The sequence below is a fragment of the Bombus bifarius genome, unplaced genomic scaffold (assembly GCF_011952205.1).
Source record: "Bombus bifarius isolate JDL3187 unplaced genomic scaffold, Bbif_JDL3187 scf7180000007964, whole genome shotgun sequence".
In the NCBI taxonomy this organism is placed as follows: domain Eukaryota; kingdom Metazoa; phylum Arthropoda; class Insecta; order Hymenoptera; family Apidae; genus Bombus; species Bombus bifarius.
This window is the reverse complement of record NW_022884351.1, coordinates 104,211-120,724: the sequence shown is the minus strand read 5'-3', so window position 1 is coordinate 120,724 and position 16,514 is coordinate 104,211. Positions and strand designations below refer to the sequence as shown.

Sequence of the window (16,514 nt, the reverse complement as noted above, 5' to 3'; positions counted from 1 at the left end):
TGGCCCGGTTTAAAATTCAAACGACGTCTCTAAACTAAACGTACGATATTATTCACGTAGTTCGAAGGTAGAAAATGTTGCGTGTCCCGACCGGAGAAGACTCGGGGCCGGTGATTTACCGAAAATCACGGTAACCATCGCATAAATCGATAGCCGATCGTAAGATACGAAGAAGGGAAGCGGTGGAAAAGAGCGGAAAAGAACGGAAAAGACGAAACGAGGGGAAAATAAATGCGGAAAAGCGTAGGACTAAAGATAGAAACAGTCGGAAATCGATCGACAGCGTTGATAAAACGAAACCTGGGAAAGAAAAGACAAGGAGGGTAAGCAGAAACAGAACGATTCGCGATAGAAGAAAAGATATGCAACAAGGACTTGGAAATCGGTCGTGGCTGTACATAATTCTAAGCGGAAAAATGTGGTAACCGATGTGATCGGGGCTCGATCGACATTCGCTGGAAAGGCCAGGTATACGATTTCTGACTGACAAATATTCCTCGACATTTGAATAGCCACGATGCGTTATGTATTACATTTCATAAGCGCCATTGCGATATAGCCTCTATCGTAAAACGAAACACGTTACAATTTAATAATCGATCGTAAACGATAAAAATGATCTCGTCGAAAGTCGTTGAATATATTTTCTTCTATCACGATGTACGTACTTGTTCGAAGAAACGCAAACGTACGTAACAGGAAATTAGTAGTAGGAAATCTAACGAATAAGCGGTATTTAAGTGGGAACGATCGGCGCAAGAATTCGTGCATAACGAGAATCCGAAAAATCGAACGGATCGTAAGAAAAACATAGATGACGAGGTGCAATTAGTTTGTCGATTTTTTTTACGGAAGATCGATCGTTCACGGTTGAAATAAACTTTTCCCGGAGAAAGATATTCTATTCGAGTGATAATGGAAGATGTGACCGATGAAAGGTCGATGGGTCCTCCGCAATAGACACTGTCGGAGACGTTGGTACACCTCGGAAAGGTATAAAAGGCTCCGTCTAAGGACGAAGTGGCTCAGTCGTTCGAAAAACGATCGAGGGTTCGGAATCCGTCTGTCTGGTAGACCCTCGTGCGCGCCTCTTCGCTTTTTCCAATTCTATCAAACTATCGTCCCCTTCGTTCTAACTACCTATACTCGGAGATCGGACACGATTACCATTCGCGTTAGACGTCGAGTTAGTTAAACCTGATACTCGTACTACGGAATCGTACTACGAGCCAAGGGAACGCGACGACCGATACATTGTACGAAACGAGAAGAGTTAAGAGGCCGTTAACGAGAGGGACGCGCGTGAGAAAGAAGAAAATAGAAGAAGAGAATAAGTTCGCGTGACTAACAAGTATGGAGGATAAGAAATAACGAAGAAGAGAAGAGATCGAGTGAACTGGAATCGACAGAGGTGATATCTCGTCCCTATCGGTTTTTCTCCCTTTTCTTCTTTTTTTTTCTCTTCCTTTTCCTTTTCGTTTTGCGATCGGCAAATTTGAGAACGGCTGAAGATCGACGAGCGGCCAAAGAATTACGAATGCAGGAGCGGAGGTTCGAAAACATAACAAAGTTCGAAAGACAAGTGTACGGAACAGGTGTAGAAAAATATTAAAAGAAGGGGGAGGGAGGAGAAAAAATAAGAGCAACGCGACGAAGAGCGGGATTAGTGGAAGAGGAAGAAAAGAAAGAAGGGAGAAAAGGTAGAAGAGCAAGAGGGAGGAGAAAGGAAGGAAGGAAGAGAGAGTGGTGAGGAGCGAAAGAAGAGAAAGAAGAGGAAAACGAGGTGCCGAGAAAGAAGGCCGGAGGAGAGGAAAAAGGAAGGAAGGAAAAAGAGAAGAGGCCGCCGAGTGGCAGTGGAAAAGGAAAGGAGAAAAGAAAGAGAGAAAGAGGAGAAGCGTGAGCAAGGAGAATAAGAGAGGTGGTTCCGAAGGTGTTCCAGAGGGACAAGTTTTTAGAGTGCACTTGCTTTTCTTCGTTCGGGGGCAGAGGGTGAAGAAGACAACGATGGCCGGATGGTGGAGCCTCGGTGGTGCTTTTCTTCTGCTTTTTGGTATTCTCCTTGCTTCCTATTTGTACAAGATCAACTGGATCAAGGTGAGTCCTCTTCGATACCATTGCCCGGTTTACCTACTTATATCGCATCTTTTACTCCGCTTCTCGCCACTGTTCAAATTCAAACCGATCGATATTTTCCGTTTGTAAAAGAGATTCCAAAGTAATTGAAATTACAGCAGTTTGTTAAATTATCGAAATAAAATATTATTAATTAGGTGACGTCGAATTGAAATGAAATAACGACGAGCTGCCGGTAAATTCTATTCTATAAAAGAATGTGAAAAAGTGAAAAGAAAAGACAGAGAGAGAGAGAGAGAGAGAGAGAGAGAGAACCACGTTGGATTTCCATGAAATTTCCATGAAATTTCGATCGAGACTGAATCGACGTTTTAAAGTTACGCGTACCACGATGTTTCGACCGTCGCCAAGTATCCTGCTTTTATCGATTTAATAAAGAATAAGAAATAGATATCGTCAAGTATTATTATCTACGCATCAAGGGCTAATAACTCTTTTGTTGTATATAAGTAAGATAAAATTACCTTCGGCGAAACGTTAACGCCTATATTGATTCCTCGAAAACGTGAAAGTGGAAAAGAAGATTTACTAAAATTTGTCGACGCTCGCACTCTTTTTGTATTTCTATTAGCCGAATCCATACACTTTTAACGCAGGTGCGTACAGAAGGCAGCACGATGACATTATGTTTACAAACGAAGAAGCAGATTTCTTTTTACGCGTGACGCCAGAAGAATATCCTTTTTCTTCGTATCAGCGATTCTTTCTATCCGCAAAAAGGAAACGCGATACGCTTCCATGTTTTGCACGTCATAATCTTCAGTTTAGCGAACGATGATTTTATCGATGTTACTATCGCTTTATGAAAATTACCACTTATGAAAATTACCACTTTGTTGAAAATAATAAAAACCGTTATATGTATTATTAATTTTTTATTAACAAAAAAGCTCCACGGATAATTGGCTCTGATCTTTTCAGGACCTAAGATTCGAAGGTGACAACAAAAGAGTTTTAGCCAATTACTTGGAATCGAAAAAGCGTAAATTGGGTAAGCTTCCTCCGGTTTATCCGAACGGGTGGTTTGCCCTGTTAGAGAGTTCTCAATTGGACAAGGGTCAAGTAAAACACGTAGCTGCTCTCGGACAGAATTTTGCCGTCTTCAGGTATTTTGATAAATTAATTTGTAAGAAGAAATACCAACGACCGTATATTCGGCTAGAATTAATTAACGTAACGTAACGTAAAATTAACGTAAAATTAATTTATGTAAATATTACGATAGATGTAAGAAATTGTTAAAAGCGCAATCTCCTTTTTCGTCGATATTTATATATGCATGGGAAAGTAAAGGGAAAACGTGGTACGACCAGAGTATCAGTGCAAAGGTAAGTGGAAAAATGTCGTAGAGCGAGGATTTCCGATAAAAGTTTCGGTTTTTTTTTTTTTTTTTTTTTTTTTTTTGAGAAAATCGTGAAAATGTACAAAGTTTCGTCGAGTACGTGTGCACTTGAGAGGCAATGAGAGTCGATTGGACGGGTTTCTTCGCACTTAGCCACTATGAAGTTCTATGCAGTACGCGTGCACTCGAGAGGTAACGAGAGTCTCGGTTGAACGGGTTTCATCGCACTTGGGTGAAGTATCGTCGAGTACGTGCGCACTTGACAGAGGTAACGAGACTCGAACGGATGAAATTCGATAGCCCGTTTCCTCGAAAGCGGATGCTCGTGTCAAAAATTCTCGTTTTATATGTTCAATCACCTTTCGGTTTCTTTCGAACCACCGAACACACACCTAGATACCCAAGTGCGAGGAAACTAGCCTACTCTGGCCGACTCTCGGCTACCCTACCTCCGCCAGTTTTCCAACTCAACTTTGCACGAGGGATCACAACCCCTTTCGGCTCGTACCACGATCTCCGGCACACCCTCTATGTCTACCGTGTGTATAGTTGATATTGACGTTGATGTTGACAATCTATACACGTTTAAAGAACAGATAATGGGACGGTGAGAATTTTAGACGCTTATTGCCCTCATCTGGGTGCGAATATGGCAGAGGGTGGCCGTGTAAAGGGTGATTGCTTGGAATGTCCCTTTCACGGTTGGCTATTTCGCGGTTCCGATGGACAATGCGATTACATCCCCTATGCTGACAAAGGTAACCCGATTTACCACCTCGATTTCGATCGTTCGTTATCTCTCTTATAACGTACGACCAACGTCGATCGGTATACAGCTAGCTTTTAATCGTCGTCCATTATAATCGTCGTTCGTTTCGTTTTAGTGCCACATATTGCCAGAACGAAAACTTGGAAAAGTTGCGAGGCTAACGAGATCATCTTCGTTTGGCACCACGCCGAGGGATTAGAACCACACTGGCAGCCGCAAACGATTAGTCACGTTTTAAACCGAACATGGCGTTATCAGGGTCGAAACGAGTTTCTTATCAATTGTCATATACAGGTCAGTTCAATTAGTTTGCGTGTAATTTCCTTGTCCTTTCCTTTTCATTTTGTACAAGTGGTTGGTCCATCTTGCGATAAAACGAACGGACCCGGATAAACGCTCGGATCTTGCTTTTTCCTTCGAAGAGGTTTAGTGCCGCTCGAATAGTTTGTACATGCTTCTGCGAGAAAATATCTAACGTTGTATCTCTATAACATTTAGAGATGATAGATAAATAAGGATAATCGGGGTAATTCGATCGATCATGGAAACTAAAATCAAGGAAACCAAGTAGCCATTAACGTTTAGATCGACGGCGATCTCTTAGTATCCTTCTCTTTTCTTTTTCCTGTTTTTAGATATCTGTTAAGTAAAGCTGATGGATATTTGAAATAGGAAATGGATCTTGGACTCCTTGATTGCAGCCTCCATGACGAATCCTAAGAATCGTTGCTTCGGGTTTGCACAGGTAAAGAACTCGTAACTATATATCATCGCTAGACTGTGGATTTTTAAGCGTTTACAGGAAATTTAAGAGTGGAAAAAACGCACAGAATGCGCCATATATATCCAGAGTATAAAAGCAACGAGGTTCGGTAGACGAAACAAATTTTCGCTCAAGCTCTATAAACTATTTCTCTAGTTGTGTTTATAAAAATACGAATTTTCATAGACGGGCGCAGCCTGATCCCCGAGCTAAAGCGCAATTAATATAACCCATAAGAAGAAGATCATTTTTACATTGATACGACTGCTTACAAATAATATTTAAGTAGACGGAACTTACGAAAGGAGAATGTCCTGTGTTAAATCGTATTAACCTTAGAATCTGACGTGACAAAATATCCATTAGAAGGTAGAATTCTGATGGGAAAACAAAACCTATAACGTTATCATATAAATATCACATTTTTTATAGGAAGTTGCGGAGAATGGTGCCGATTCGGCACACCTGAGCGCGGTGCACGGACCAGCGATATTTGCAAAAATTGCACGTATCTTCTCTGCTTTCGCTCGTCATTCGTGGACGAACGTCAATTGGGCACCGCATAATTCTTTCTTAGAATCTCAAAACTCGAACGGAACCGAGTCAGAGAAACAGGATGGTGAAAATTTAAGGCACAGAGCATACATGACTTTACGGCACAGACTGATTCTGTTCGAGAAGTTCCAAGTTTTACCATTGGACGTAAACGTTCAGCAAATCGGCCCAGGATACGTTGAACTCATGATGCACAGCTCTCTAGGATCCATGTGTATTTTCCAAACGGTGACACCGATGGAACCCCTCTTACAAAAGGTTCTAATTTTAATTAAAGCCTCGAGTATACGTTTAACACGGTCAAATCTAGCCATTTGCTTCTCCTCGTAATATACAATTCGTACAAGAAATAACATTCTCTTGAAAGAGGATGGTAACGAACTTATTTTCTAGAAAAAAAGAAAAAAAATTAATTTCGATAGTAGATAGTAGATAGTTGGTGATTGCCGGTAACCATTGTTCTTTGTAATACGACAACTGTACCGTCTTCTTTCTAATTGTTATTTGTATCATCAGGTGACTCACGTACTATACTGTCCACCATTGCTTGGTCCATACGCTAGTATGTTATTCCTAGGAGAGTGTTTAATGTTCGAAAGAGACGTAGCCATTTGGAATCGAAAGAAGTTCGAGAAACGACCGCTCCTGGTCAAAGAAGATAAAAGTATAATCGCTTATCGCAGGTGGTACGCCCAATTTTATTCGGAGCATAGTCCAAGTTATCATTCCGCTATCAAATCTTTACAATGGTAGCGATACCATTCCTGTTATAAAACATTTTCACATCTTTGATAACGCCCGCTAAATTTCATATCTCTGATAATTGTAAGAACGATAATATTAGCGATTATATTAAATAAATACATTTTAGTGCAATAAGATATCTTTATACATAAACATTGATTTTATTCGTATAACGTTAAAAATATCTTAAGAATAATTACAAAGTATAATGTATTTAATCTAAGAAAATCAAATATACGAATGATTATATTATTATTATTATTATTATCATCATCATCATCATCATCATCATCATCATCATCATCATCATCATCATCATCATTATTATTATTATTATTATTATTATATCTACATACTATATAAATATTCTCCTTCATAAAGAACGAATGAACTTTCCATAAGCATTATTCGAGTAGAACTATTGTAATAAGTAGATCGCGGATATTTATGCAAATTCCTACTTTTAGGAATATAATTAGAAAAGACAAAAAATGGAATTTAAGTTAGATATTGTTTTACCTTAAATTAAGTATTACGAAACAGGTAATACTTAATTTAAGGTATTTTACCAATAAATAGTTTACTAATAAATACCGATTAAGAAATTAGACGAATTCACGTCATTTACAAAAGAACACACCCAAGTTTTCAATCCCTTTGTCCAGTTCTTTAAGTTTCAATTCAAACTTCGTTTTTACATTACTACATTATTATATAGCTAATTACAATTATCTGTTACAAATCGATATAGAGATTTAAATTAATCGTTATATCCCGAAGCTTTTTTGCAAAATTTGTCCAAATACGAAACCTAGACGTTCCAACGGTTCTACAAGTTTTGTTATACATTTTAGTATTTCTCAAGATTTTAACGTTTTTCCTTCGTTCCGGAATTGTATTCATCGTCATTTCTTCGTCATATCCGCTGCATAAATCGAATAAGAGGACTACACTATCCGACGTTTAACGGACTGAGAAATACACTTCCAAACCATGCCCTAAAAGTTCTTTATTCGATTTTCCTCGCATAAATGCTTCATCGATGATATTAGACACTTTGAATAATTTGCTGCGCACGCGGTCCTAACTGTCCGCTACTACAAATAAAGGAGGTAGCAATTTACCATTTTCCTGACGTTGTTGTCTAAACTGTATAGCTGTGCGTAATTGCCAATGTTGACTTTCCCAAGGAGTACCACTATTGCGAACATAATATTCAATCATTGACATCGATCGTTCATCTAGAGTTTGCTTAAAAACAAGAATCAGTGTCTAGCAATAAAAGAAACTTTTTCTCACAGTTATCACATATATATACGAACAAGGAACAACTCGAGTACTCCGCGTTCCACATCGAGCGTGAAAATTTCAAATATAACAAATTCTTTGTAATCCAAAAATCGACAACCTAATTTATCCTAATTGTAGTTTGTGCATATAAGCGTAGTATTTATAAACAAACATTCAAGAGGACTTCTTAACATTTACCTGGAATAACTAAACACGCTGCTTTTTAACATATTATTTAAACAAATGGATTCTTCTATAAAATAACGTATATCGTCTAATTCGTCATTGAGAAATACTAATTTCATCGATTTAGACAATCGCTCGATCTGCAGTAGTTTCCGAGATATTCGACAAAACAGATATTACAGCACAGAATTTGGAGACGATTTTCACTTCTTTAATATGGACAAATATTTTTATAAGAATCACATCATCTATGAATTTCGTCAAGATCGATGATCGACGCTTCGCTATGTTCTCCTGTTAGACTTAGATCGATCGTTTAAAAGTTCCCACAGTTAGCCCAGGCTCAATGAAGGAAAATAAGATCACGTGATAGAAACACGGGTCACGTGCCGTAGCTGATTGGTTAATTGGATGCGTGGCGGTTCTTCGACGCCTGAAAAACAGTTAGCTTGCTGAACACAAAGACTCCGTTTCTCGTCGCGCAAGAGAAGAGCATGACTTCCGAAATAAACCTGGATGATGTAAGTAATTTAAATTTGTCGCGGCTTTTTCTTCTAGCCAATTGCATTTCACCTTGTACCATTTCCACATTTTCGCATTCGCTATCTTAAATCATAACCTTACTTGGATTAGAATTTTTTGTTATTCATCATTTAAACCCTCTCTTTCTCTTTCTCTCTCTCTCTCTCTCTCTCTCCCCCCCCCTCTCCCCTCTCTCTTTCTCTCTCTATGGTAAAAATATCTAGTTAAGCAAATAACTGTATCTCCTTTATAATTCTGTAACATAGTTTATTTTAGTTATTATCGATTTCTCACATTTCATTAGAATTATAATTCGTCTAAAAAATAGAAAAACATATAAAATCCAATGTGATACTGTCATAAAATTACGTAATAGAAAAAGTAAATATACTCATTACATATTGATGCAGGAAACATGTTCAAAATAAATTGATAGCTACGAATAATAATCTGTGTCTAACAATATTAACTTTTAACAACTCGTGTTTTTCTATAGAAAAGATGTGCTATATCGATCGAAATACTAATCTTTACATTTAACTAATAAATAAAGTGCCTAAATATGTCTATCTTTTTTTATGATATTAATCAGTATCCTCTTTACATATTAACAATCTGTTATTCTAGTATTAAAAACCTTATAGACGTATAGATAAAATTGATAAAAACATAACGAAAGACATTAAATTTTAAATTCAAATTTATACGTGGTATATTATTTCACATAATGATTAATAAGTTAGCAAGCGAAGAAAATAAAGTAATATATGCTAGAATATTCAAACTTAACCTCTTATATAATAAACTTTATTGTATACTATACATTTTCAACGATCACTTTACTTGCAAATTCAATAATCTATTTCAATTTAATTAATTATTAAATTATAATCAAGTGTGTGACATATGATACAAAAAGATCTTTTACGCTGTCGGAAGATTTTAGTAACCTAACCTATGTAATATTTAATTTATAATTAACTGTTGTTGAGTTAGAAATTTTTATTGTTATTATTACTATTATTACTATTATTATATTATTATTATTATAATATTATTATTATTATTACTATTATTATTACTATTATTATTATTATTATTGTTGTTGTTGTTGTTGTTGTTGTTGTTATTATTATTATTATTATTATTATTATTATTATTATTATTATTATTATTATTATTATTATTATTATTACTCCTACTACTACTACTACTACGACTACTACTACTACCACTACTGCTACTACTGCTACTACTACTACTGCTACTACTACTACTACTACTATTATCATTATATTTAAATGTAATATATTTTTTTTATTTTAATTCCACCTTTTATATTTTATACATTTTTATATATATATATATAAAACTTCAACTTACATACAAACAACTTACATATATTTTCAAGAAGAGATTAATAATTGAGCCTTCTTTGTAACATGATTTTTTATTTATATCAAAATATATGTAATATTATGAAATAAATAATGTTAAATGTATTTTTCAAGAGGTCTTCTTTTATTCAAAAATATTTCTCTCCAATCCTGTTTCAAAGAAAATAAGGAAATTCGTAATTTGACAGACAGATACTTGTCACAATATGATGAGATAATTTTTAAAAAATAATTCGCTCTAATAATAGCAATTTCATGATGATTGCAAGAACGACGATGTAAATATCTTTCGCAATAGCGCCTTATATATTTTTTGCATATAAACTATGCGTTTCTATTTTATCTAATAATAGATATTAGAAAATTTTAACTAAAGTTCAAGATTACATTTAAATTTAAATATATTTCGATGTAATTCTTAAAATTTTCTCTTTTTAATACAGTTCCCAACACTGAAACTAAAACATGTGCATATTAAGGACAAAAGACGTCTATTAAGGACAATAAACACAATGTTGACAGATGGATGTAATTCTTTACAGGTATGCATTTTTTCAAAATACTTTTTCATTTCTATTCGTATCAGCTACTTATTGTTTATTTCTATGCATACATTCCTAGTTTCAATCTACGCGTGTGTACATAATTTTAAATTTGTTGGAAAATACTGCTTTCAGATAGTCACCGATTTTGACTTAACATTAACTAAACAACACGTCAATGGAAAAAAAGTTCTCAGTAGTTTTGGTATGTAAATTTATAAACATTATTTTATTGTAATCACCTATTAAGGCTTAATTAAATTTATACAGAGTAAAATTTAATACAGCTTTTTATTTATTGCCTTGTAATTTTGAAAAAAAAAAAAAAAAATAGGAATCTTTAGCAAGTGCAAGCAACTTCCAGAAATATATGCGAAGGAATCAAGTCGTCTTTATCAGAAATACAGACCGATCGAAATAGATCCTAATTTATCTATTGAAGTAAAAACAGAGGCAATGAGAGAATGGATGATAGCAGCAGAGGAAATACTGAAAGGAATACCTTTTACTCCTGATGAAATACCAGAAATAAGCAATATTTATGGAACACATTTAAGGGATGGTACTAAAGAATTTTTTAAAAAACTGCACTTTGTTAAAATTCCAGTACTAGTCTTTAGCGCTGGTTTAGGAGATATCGTCGAAGCTATATTAAAGAATCAAGGAGTTCTATTTGATAATGTAAAGGTGACAGTTGACACATACAATTTCCTCTATCGCTTTATCTTCTTTGCTTTTTCTAAACTTGTAGTAACAATGGCAGAAAGAATATATTCAGAGTTATAATATTCATTTTTAGATAATCTCCAATTTTCTCAAATATAAAGATGGAAAATTGGCAGGCTTTCAAAATGAAAGACTAATTCATGTTTTCAATAAAAACGAACATGCAATAGAACAAGACTATTTTAAAGTTCTTGAAGGAAGGAAAAATGTTTTTTTAATGGGTGATACCATAGGAGATGCATCGATGGTCGATGGAATGGTGAATACACGTGCTGTACTAAAAATTGGTTTTCTTTATGACAATGTAAGTACTATGTATTGCATCGTGTTTATTTATAACAAATAATTATCGTTGTATGTCTTGCCTTATAATTAGAACTTATCTAGAGAAGGATCATGAATTCTATAGAAATGTTGATCTTTTACAGATTGAAAGCAGCCTAGCTTCATTTATGGAAAAATTTGACATTGTCTTGGTCGATGATCAAACGATGCAAGTTCCGATCGATATATTAAGACTATTGTTATAACATATAACAAATAATTAAATGTGATTTTCTAATTTTTATCACTTATGAAGTATCTCTTCCACTTAATATAAGTGAATATTTATGTTTTATGTGTATCCCACCCATTAAGTGAAACTAATCACCATAGTTTAATTATGATTTATTTAATTCAATTGTAACAGTTTAACGAAATTTATTAAAAGATATCATTTTAATGATAATATTGTTTCCCAGCGTGATTTTAAATGTTAAATATTTATAATGTATATATTTTCTAGTAAAAACTACTAAATTAATTTCAATAATCTCGTTAGAATGACTAAATAACATTTTTCGTAGAATAAATACATTTTCGTAGAATTTGTTTAAAAATCGAACAGGTCCGTACTAAAATTTTACACTATTGATATTTTTAGTGAAACTTGTCAAATTAATGAACGTATACGTACGTACATGTACTTATTCATAAAACTTTTTCTTTATAATGGCTATTATTATATTGCAGAAAGGAAAGAAATTCTGTTCTGCAAAATATAATAATAAAAATAACATTAAATGCAATTGTTGCTAATGATTATGATAAAATTCCCTACACGGACCACGAATTCATAACACTTTAGCACATTTTAGGAAAAAGTAAGTTGAGAACCGTTGATCAATGATTAGTCTTCAATACGCTCCTTACTAACCACAAAGTACTGGTGTCTCTCGTTTATTGAAGTTTGATAATTTTTCATTCCAAAAAGTATTCTGGCGTAAGTTATTTCTAAATTGCTTTTAATCGAGACAACTTATTTTAGAATGCTGAATTGTAATGCTCAATATCAACGAATTTTATAAAACTTAAAACTTGAAATATAATCTCAACTTATCGTGAAATAACTCCGATCTTCGACAAATACAATTCGACTAATCGATTCTAATCGATATTAAATATCCTAAATTCGATAATAAATTGCAAATCGAGTCAAGAGCATTTATATAAATATAAATTAATTTCAATTGCCTTTCTAATTTGATTTATAACCAATAAATCTAAGATTTCTTTTATAGGTATTATTAATCCCTGAAGAAATTACGAGGAACTGTCTTACGTAAAATTATATTCTAGAGTTAGTAATAAATTGAAAAATTAAATGAACAGTATAGCAGAAGCTTGTAATAATCTTAAAAAGGACTATGATGGGTGTTTCAAACTTTGGTTTTCCGAAAAATTTCTTAAAGGTGATTTAGACGATTCAATGTGTTCGAATCATTTTAAATTGTACAATCAATGCCTTCAGGTAACCAAATTAATATCTTCCTAAATTCACCGTTTTTAAAATCTAAACATTAAAATGTTATGAAACTGAAATATGAATGCGATTTCTTGAGAGTTATATTCTTTACAAAATTTTGTGAAAATGAACTTATGATTCTGCAAACATTCGATAAACTGAAATACAAAATAATTATTAACATCGTGTGATTGTACGTACATTTTCCGTTTTTGTTTCTCTTTTAAACCAGACCTTAAAATCTCATAAAAGATGTCTGAGATAAAGTAGCCTCTGTGCTGTATGGACAGTAATCATGAATTAAAGCAATGTACAAGTTTGAACATGCGGATTGCACAATTTTCCTCTTTTTCTGTATGAATAACTAAACAAAATTATCAGAATCGGCCATGATTTAATCCATTAATTTTTTAATTGATAATTTAAATAAGAATATATTATGGAGGCTTGCAAAGAATTGAAAGAAAAGTACGATCGTTGTTTTAATGATTGGTTCTCTGAGAAATTTCTGCATGGAATCAATGACGATAGTGAATGTGCACCTTTACTTAAAGTTTATACCAAATGTGTAGCGGTAAGTTAAAATGTTATAAGAAACTTGAATTTTTGAATTTCTAACCTTACTTTTGTTAGCTTATTATTGTGTCTATTTGATTATGAAAGAGCTAAATATACGATTAGAAAGAAATCACTTGAGAACGCGAACAATTATATAGAATCTAACATTTATATTTCAGAATCATGAACTTTGTAAACAATTTTTAAGATTAACCAGTCAAAATTAATCATTTTTATGCCTTGATAAAACTTAAATTTTATTGGACTTTCAATAACATAAAAAATAATATCATTACTACTAATTACTTTTGGAATTTGATGAAATTAATATGAATTTATTATGCTCAAATTCTATGTTGCTATTTCTAAATCTTTTGAAACGAATTTTTTATTACTTAATATTTCGTTAGAAAACAATTGTATTGTTACAATTTATAGGGTGTACTTTATTCATTATAATTATGTTTCAGCAAGCCATGAAAGATCAGAACATAAATCTGGACGAAGTGAATGTAGCTCATTTGGGAACAGAACAAGAGAAGAAAACTGAAAATTGACAATTATGATTTTAATAGGATTTTCTCTTAATTTTTCTTATGGATGTGTTATATATATATTTAAATAAATCATTATTTTTATCATAAAACAATTTACGCAATTGTGTTCTCATTATCATCAATAAGCACAAATATGAACATCAATGTTCAAATAGGTTTTTATTTGCCTATACAAAAGTTTTTAAAGATAATATCTAAGACTTCTTCATTACTGATAGCACCGGTAATTTTGCCAAGTTCTCTTGCTGCGTCTCTAATATCCTGTAAGGATATAGCCGTGTCATAAGTTGGTACTACAGTTCTTTCTAAATACAGTTCAAGACAATCTGAGACATGCAATAAATGATTTCTATATCGTGCATGACTGATTACAGGATTTTCTCGAGATGGATCTCCGCACCTGAAATTAAAAATATAGATTAATGCAATAAAATAGAAATGTTTTATTTGAACGAAATACTGTTTAAATTGTACTTATTACAGTAATTACATTTATTCGTGTAATTTATTATATTACTTGGTTTTCAATATTACAAAAATAAAATACTCACAATTCCTCGAAACACTTTCCTAATGCGTTCGTAAGCTCTTCTAAACCTTCTTGCGTCTTACATGATATAGGAACAACATTTTGCTGCCTCCATCTTTCTTTTTCTTCTTCTTTAAGTAAGTCTATTTTATTTAGTACAGCAAGAACCCTCTTTTTATCTATTCCCAAATAATTTTTATACTGTTCTAAAAACATTCCTACAGAAGTTTTTATATTATTTTCCGCACTAATTAAACATATAACAAAATCTGCTTCTTTTGAGTATTCTTTTGCCTTTCTAATACCCTCCACTTCTATTTCATTCTCCGGATTATTCCTGATTCCTGCAGTATCTGCAAGAATCATTGGATATCCACAAATATTTGTTGTTAACTCTATAACATCTCTCGTTGTTCCCGGTGAAGATGTAACAATTGCTGCATCTTTTCTAGAAAGAAGGTTTAGAAGACTACTTTTGCCAACATTAGGCTCCCCAAGAATTGCTACGTGTACCCCAGTGCGTAAAATTTCCCCTTTTCTTCCATCAGAAAGATGTTGCCGAATTTCTGTATATAATGTTTGCACAACAGTATTAGCATCTTCTAACACATTTGATGTTACACTGTGCTCTTCAGAGAAATCAACATAAGCTTCTAAATTGGCAAGAACATTTAAAAGCGTAATACGCCAAGAATCATAGAGACGACGGAGGGAACCACTTGCTTGATTAGAGGCCTGTTAAAGTTACAATAGGAAATGTTATAACATAGTAAATTCTAGTGCTACAAGGTGATTAAAAAGTATTCTTTCAGAAGGATATTACAGTAATTTCATTTGTACCTGCTGACGTTGTTTTTCAGTTTCTGCTTCAATTAAATCCCCTATACCCTCCGCTTCAGTTAAATCTATCTTTCCATTTAAAAATGCCCTCTTTGTGAATTCTCCGGGAAGTGCTAGATGAAAACGTAACTTTGAAAGTGCATTTAAAATTGATGTCACTACCGCTGGACCACCGTGAACGTGAAATTCTGCGCAATCCTCTCCAGTAAATGATTTGGGTCCTGAAATTCATTATTCATCGAATACATGAGTTTTTTATACTATTTATTTTCAATACATAATTTCGACAGACACTCGTTTGAATTAAACACTGAATCACATTACCTGGAAACCAAAGGCATAGACCCTTATCTAAAACTTCTTTTGTCTGAGGATCATGAATCTTTCTTAAGAAGGCTGTTCTAGGTTTTGGAGAAGATATTTTTGTCATTTTTTCCAATGCTACTAATGCTTCTGGTCCTGAAACACGAATTACTGCTACGCCACATTTACCATATCCTTTAATACAAAAAAAGCATTTATCATTTAATGAATCGTTTCATAAATTAAAGTAGTTAAATTAAAGTATAGTGAATGCGATAGAACAGAACTATTACTGTAAATTAAATATAATTCACTTCAAGAAAATAAATTTTTTTAATTAAATAAAAACATAAATATATAGACATAATTAATATCTTTTCAGTTATATTGTATGTCAAATTGTAAATAATAATTTCATTTAATTCGTATTCATTTTCACATTGGAATTTATAGTTAAACACAAAGTACTTTAAATGTTTAAATTTGTGACTGCAAGACGCATGCGCAGTTAAAATTGGCGGAATGCTAAATGTTCCATCTGATAAAAAGCAGTGTTGAAGTGCACAGCTATCAAATGAAAATTTCTATATAATAAATGCATCGATTTTATAAAAATTTGAGCGATGCTAGAAATATAGAAGAAAGTGTAACAACCGGAAGAAAGTGCATAGATCGTAGAGGATCTATATTCACAAAAGTGTCTTTGCAGTAAAATTAGTGGAACAAAAATTCTGCGTCTCATTTTCTTCGAGCTGGTAGTTAACTTTCAAATGTTTTTATTTTAAAGTATTCGTAACATTTGTGTGCACAATATATAAACAGTAACAAACTTTCATAAATTTAATACGACGTTTTTTTTTTACATTTATTTTACATTGGCTTAGAATCAGGTTAGGTATTTAAGCACAAGTATTGAGCACGACCATTGATGAGGGGAATGTAAGATGGAAGTTAACGATTAATTGAAAAGGT

The 16,514-nt window shown here is 33.3% G+C and overlaps 4 protein-coding genes across 8 annotated transcripts; 3 read left to right on the top strand and 1 right to left on the bottom strand.

Moving 5' to 3' along the window:
• Positions 1–1,202: 1,202 nt before the first annotated feature.
• LOC117204682 (cholesterol 7-desaturase) lies at positions 1,203–6,443 on the top strand. Of its 2 annotated transcripts, XM_033442441.1 has the most exons (7): positions 1,203–1,411; positions 1,931–2,094; positions 3,055–3,239; positions 4,067–4,233; positions 4,360–4,538; positions 5,440–5,820; positions 6,079–6,443. In XM_033442441.1, the coding sequence occupies exons 2-7, from the start codon at positions 2,005–2,007 to the stop codon at positions 6,313–6,315; spliced, it is 1,239 nt and encodes a 412-aa protein (XP_033298332.1). In that variant the 5' UTR covers positions 1,203–1,411; positions 1,931–2,004; the 3' UTR covers positions 6,316–6,443. The 2 variants fall into 2 exon arrangements, with proteins under 2 accessions (XP_033298332.1, XP_033298240.1); XM_033442349.1 differs by lacking the exon at positions 1,203–1,411 and having other exon boundaries at positions 1,812–2,094.
• Positions 6,444–8,164: 1,721 nt separating this feature from the next.
• On the top strand, positions 8,165–11,538 carry LOC117204551 (7-methylguanosine phosphate-specific 5'-nucleotidase). Its single transcript, XM_033442100.1, has 6 exons — positions 8,165–8,303; positions 10,145–10,243; positions 10,379–10,448; positions 10,578–10,930; positions 11,043–11,273; positions 11,398–11,538. The coding sequence occupies exons 1-6, from the start codon at positions 8,277–8,279 to the stop codon at positions 11,497–11,499; spliced, it is 882 nt and encodes a 293-aa protein (XP_033297991.1). The 5' UTR covers positions 8,165–8,276; the 3' UTR covers positions 11,500–11,538.
• Positions 11,539–12,127: 589 nt separating this feature from the next.
• LOC117216967 (TP53-regulated inhibitor of apoptosis 1-like) lies at positions 12,128–13,966 on the top strand. Of its 3 annotated transcripts, none has more exons than XM_033464289.1 (3): positions 12,128–12,233; positions 12,532–12,761; positions 13,784–13,966. In XM_033464289.1, the coding sequence occupies exons 2-3, from the start codon at positions 12,615–12,617 to the stop codon at positions 13,868–13,870; spliced, it is 234 nt and encodes a 77-aa protein (XP_033320180.1). In that variant the 5' UTR covers positions 12,128–12,233; positions 12,532–12,614; the 3' UTR covers positions 13,871–13,966. The 3 variants fall into 3 exon arrangements, with proteins under 3 accessions (XP_033320180.1, XP_033320098.1, XP_033320259.1); XM_033464207.1 differs by having other exon boundaries at positions 12,130–12,223; XM_033464368.1 differs by lacking the exons at positions 12,128–12,233; positions 12,532–12,761 and adding an exon at positions 13,046–13,329.
• A 44-nt stretch (positions 13,967–14,010) lies between these two features.
• LOC117216756 (tRNA modification GTPase GTPBP3, mitochondrial) lies at positions 14,011–16,482 on the bottom strand. Of its 2 annotated transcripts, none has more exons than XM_033463873.1 (5): positions 16,406–16,482; positions 15,564–15,737; positions 15,240–15,460; positions 14,422–15,134; positions 14,011–14,270 (listed from the first exon to the last, which is right to left on the bottom strand). In XM_033463873.1, exons 2-5 carry the CDS (start codon positions 15,667–15,669, stop codon positions 14,030–14,032), a joined length of 1,281 nt encoding a protein of 426 aa, XP_033319764.1. In that variant the 5' UTR covers positions 15,670–15,737; positions 16,406–16,482; the 3' UTR covers positions 14,011–14,029. The 2 variants fall into 2 exon arrangements, with proteins under 2 accessions (XP_033319764.1, XP_033319678.1); XM_033463787.1 differs by having other exon boundaries at positions 16,197–16,427.
• Positions 16,483–16,514: the final 32 nt, after the last annotated feature.

Coding starts and splice junctions, on each gene's coding strand:
- LOC117204682 (XM_033442441.1), top strand. CDS start 2,005: ATGGCCGGATGGTGGAGCCTCGGTGGTGCTTTTCTTCTGCTTTTTGGT. Junction 3,240..4,066: donor CAGAATTTTGCCGTCTTCAG/GTATTTTGATAA, acceptor ACACGTTTAAAG/AACAGATAATGGGACGGTGA. Junction 4,234..4,359: donor CATCCCCTATGCTGACAAAG/GTAACCCGATTT, acceptor GTTTCGTTTTAG/TGCCACATATTGCCAGAACG.
- LOC117204551 (XM_033442100.1), top strand. CDS start 8,277: ATGACTTCCGAAATAAACCTGGATGAT. Junction 8,304..10,144: donor CCGAAATAAACCTGGATGAT/GTAAGTAATTTA, acceptor TTTTTAATACAG/TTCCCAACACTGAAACTAAA. Junction 10,244..10,378: donor ATGGATGTAATTCTTTACAG/GTATGCATTTTT, acceptor TACTGCTTTCAG/ATAGTCACCGATTTTGACTT.
- LOC117216967 (XM_033464289.1), top strand. CDS start 12,615: ATGAACAGTATAGCAGAAGCTTGTAATAATCTTAAAAAGGACTATGAT. Junction 12,762..13,783: donor TGTACAATCAATGCCTTCAG/GTAACCAAATTA, acceptor ATTATGTTTCAG/CAAGCCATGAAAGATCAGAA.
- LOC117216756 (XM_033463787.1), bottom strand. CDS start 16,284: ATGAGACGCAGAATTTTTGTTCCACTAATTTTACTGCAAAGACACTTT. Junction 15,738..16,196: donor GATCTATGCACTTTCTTCCG/GTTGTTACACTT, acceptor TTTGTATTAAAG/GATATGGTAAATGTGGCGTA. Junction 15,461..15,563: donor TCTATGCCTTTGGTTTCCAG/GTAATGTGATTC, acceptor AATGAATTTCAG/GACCCAAATCATTTACTGGA.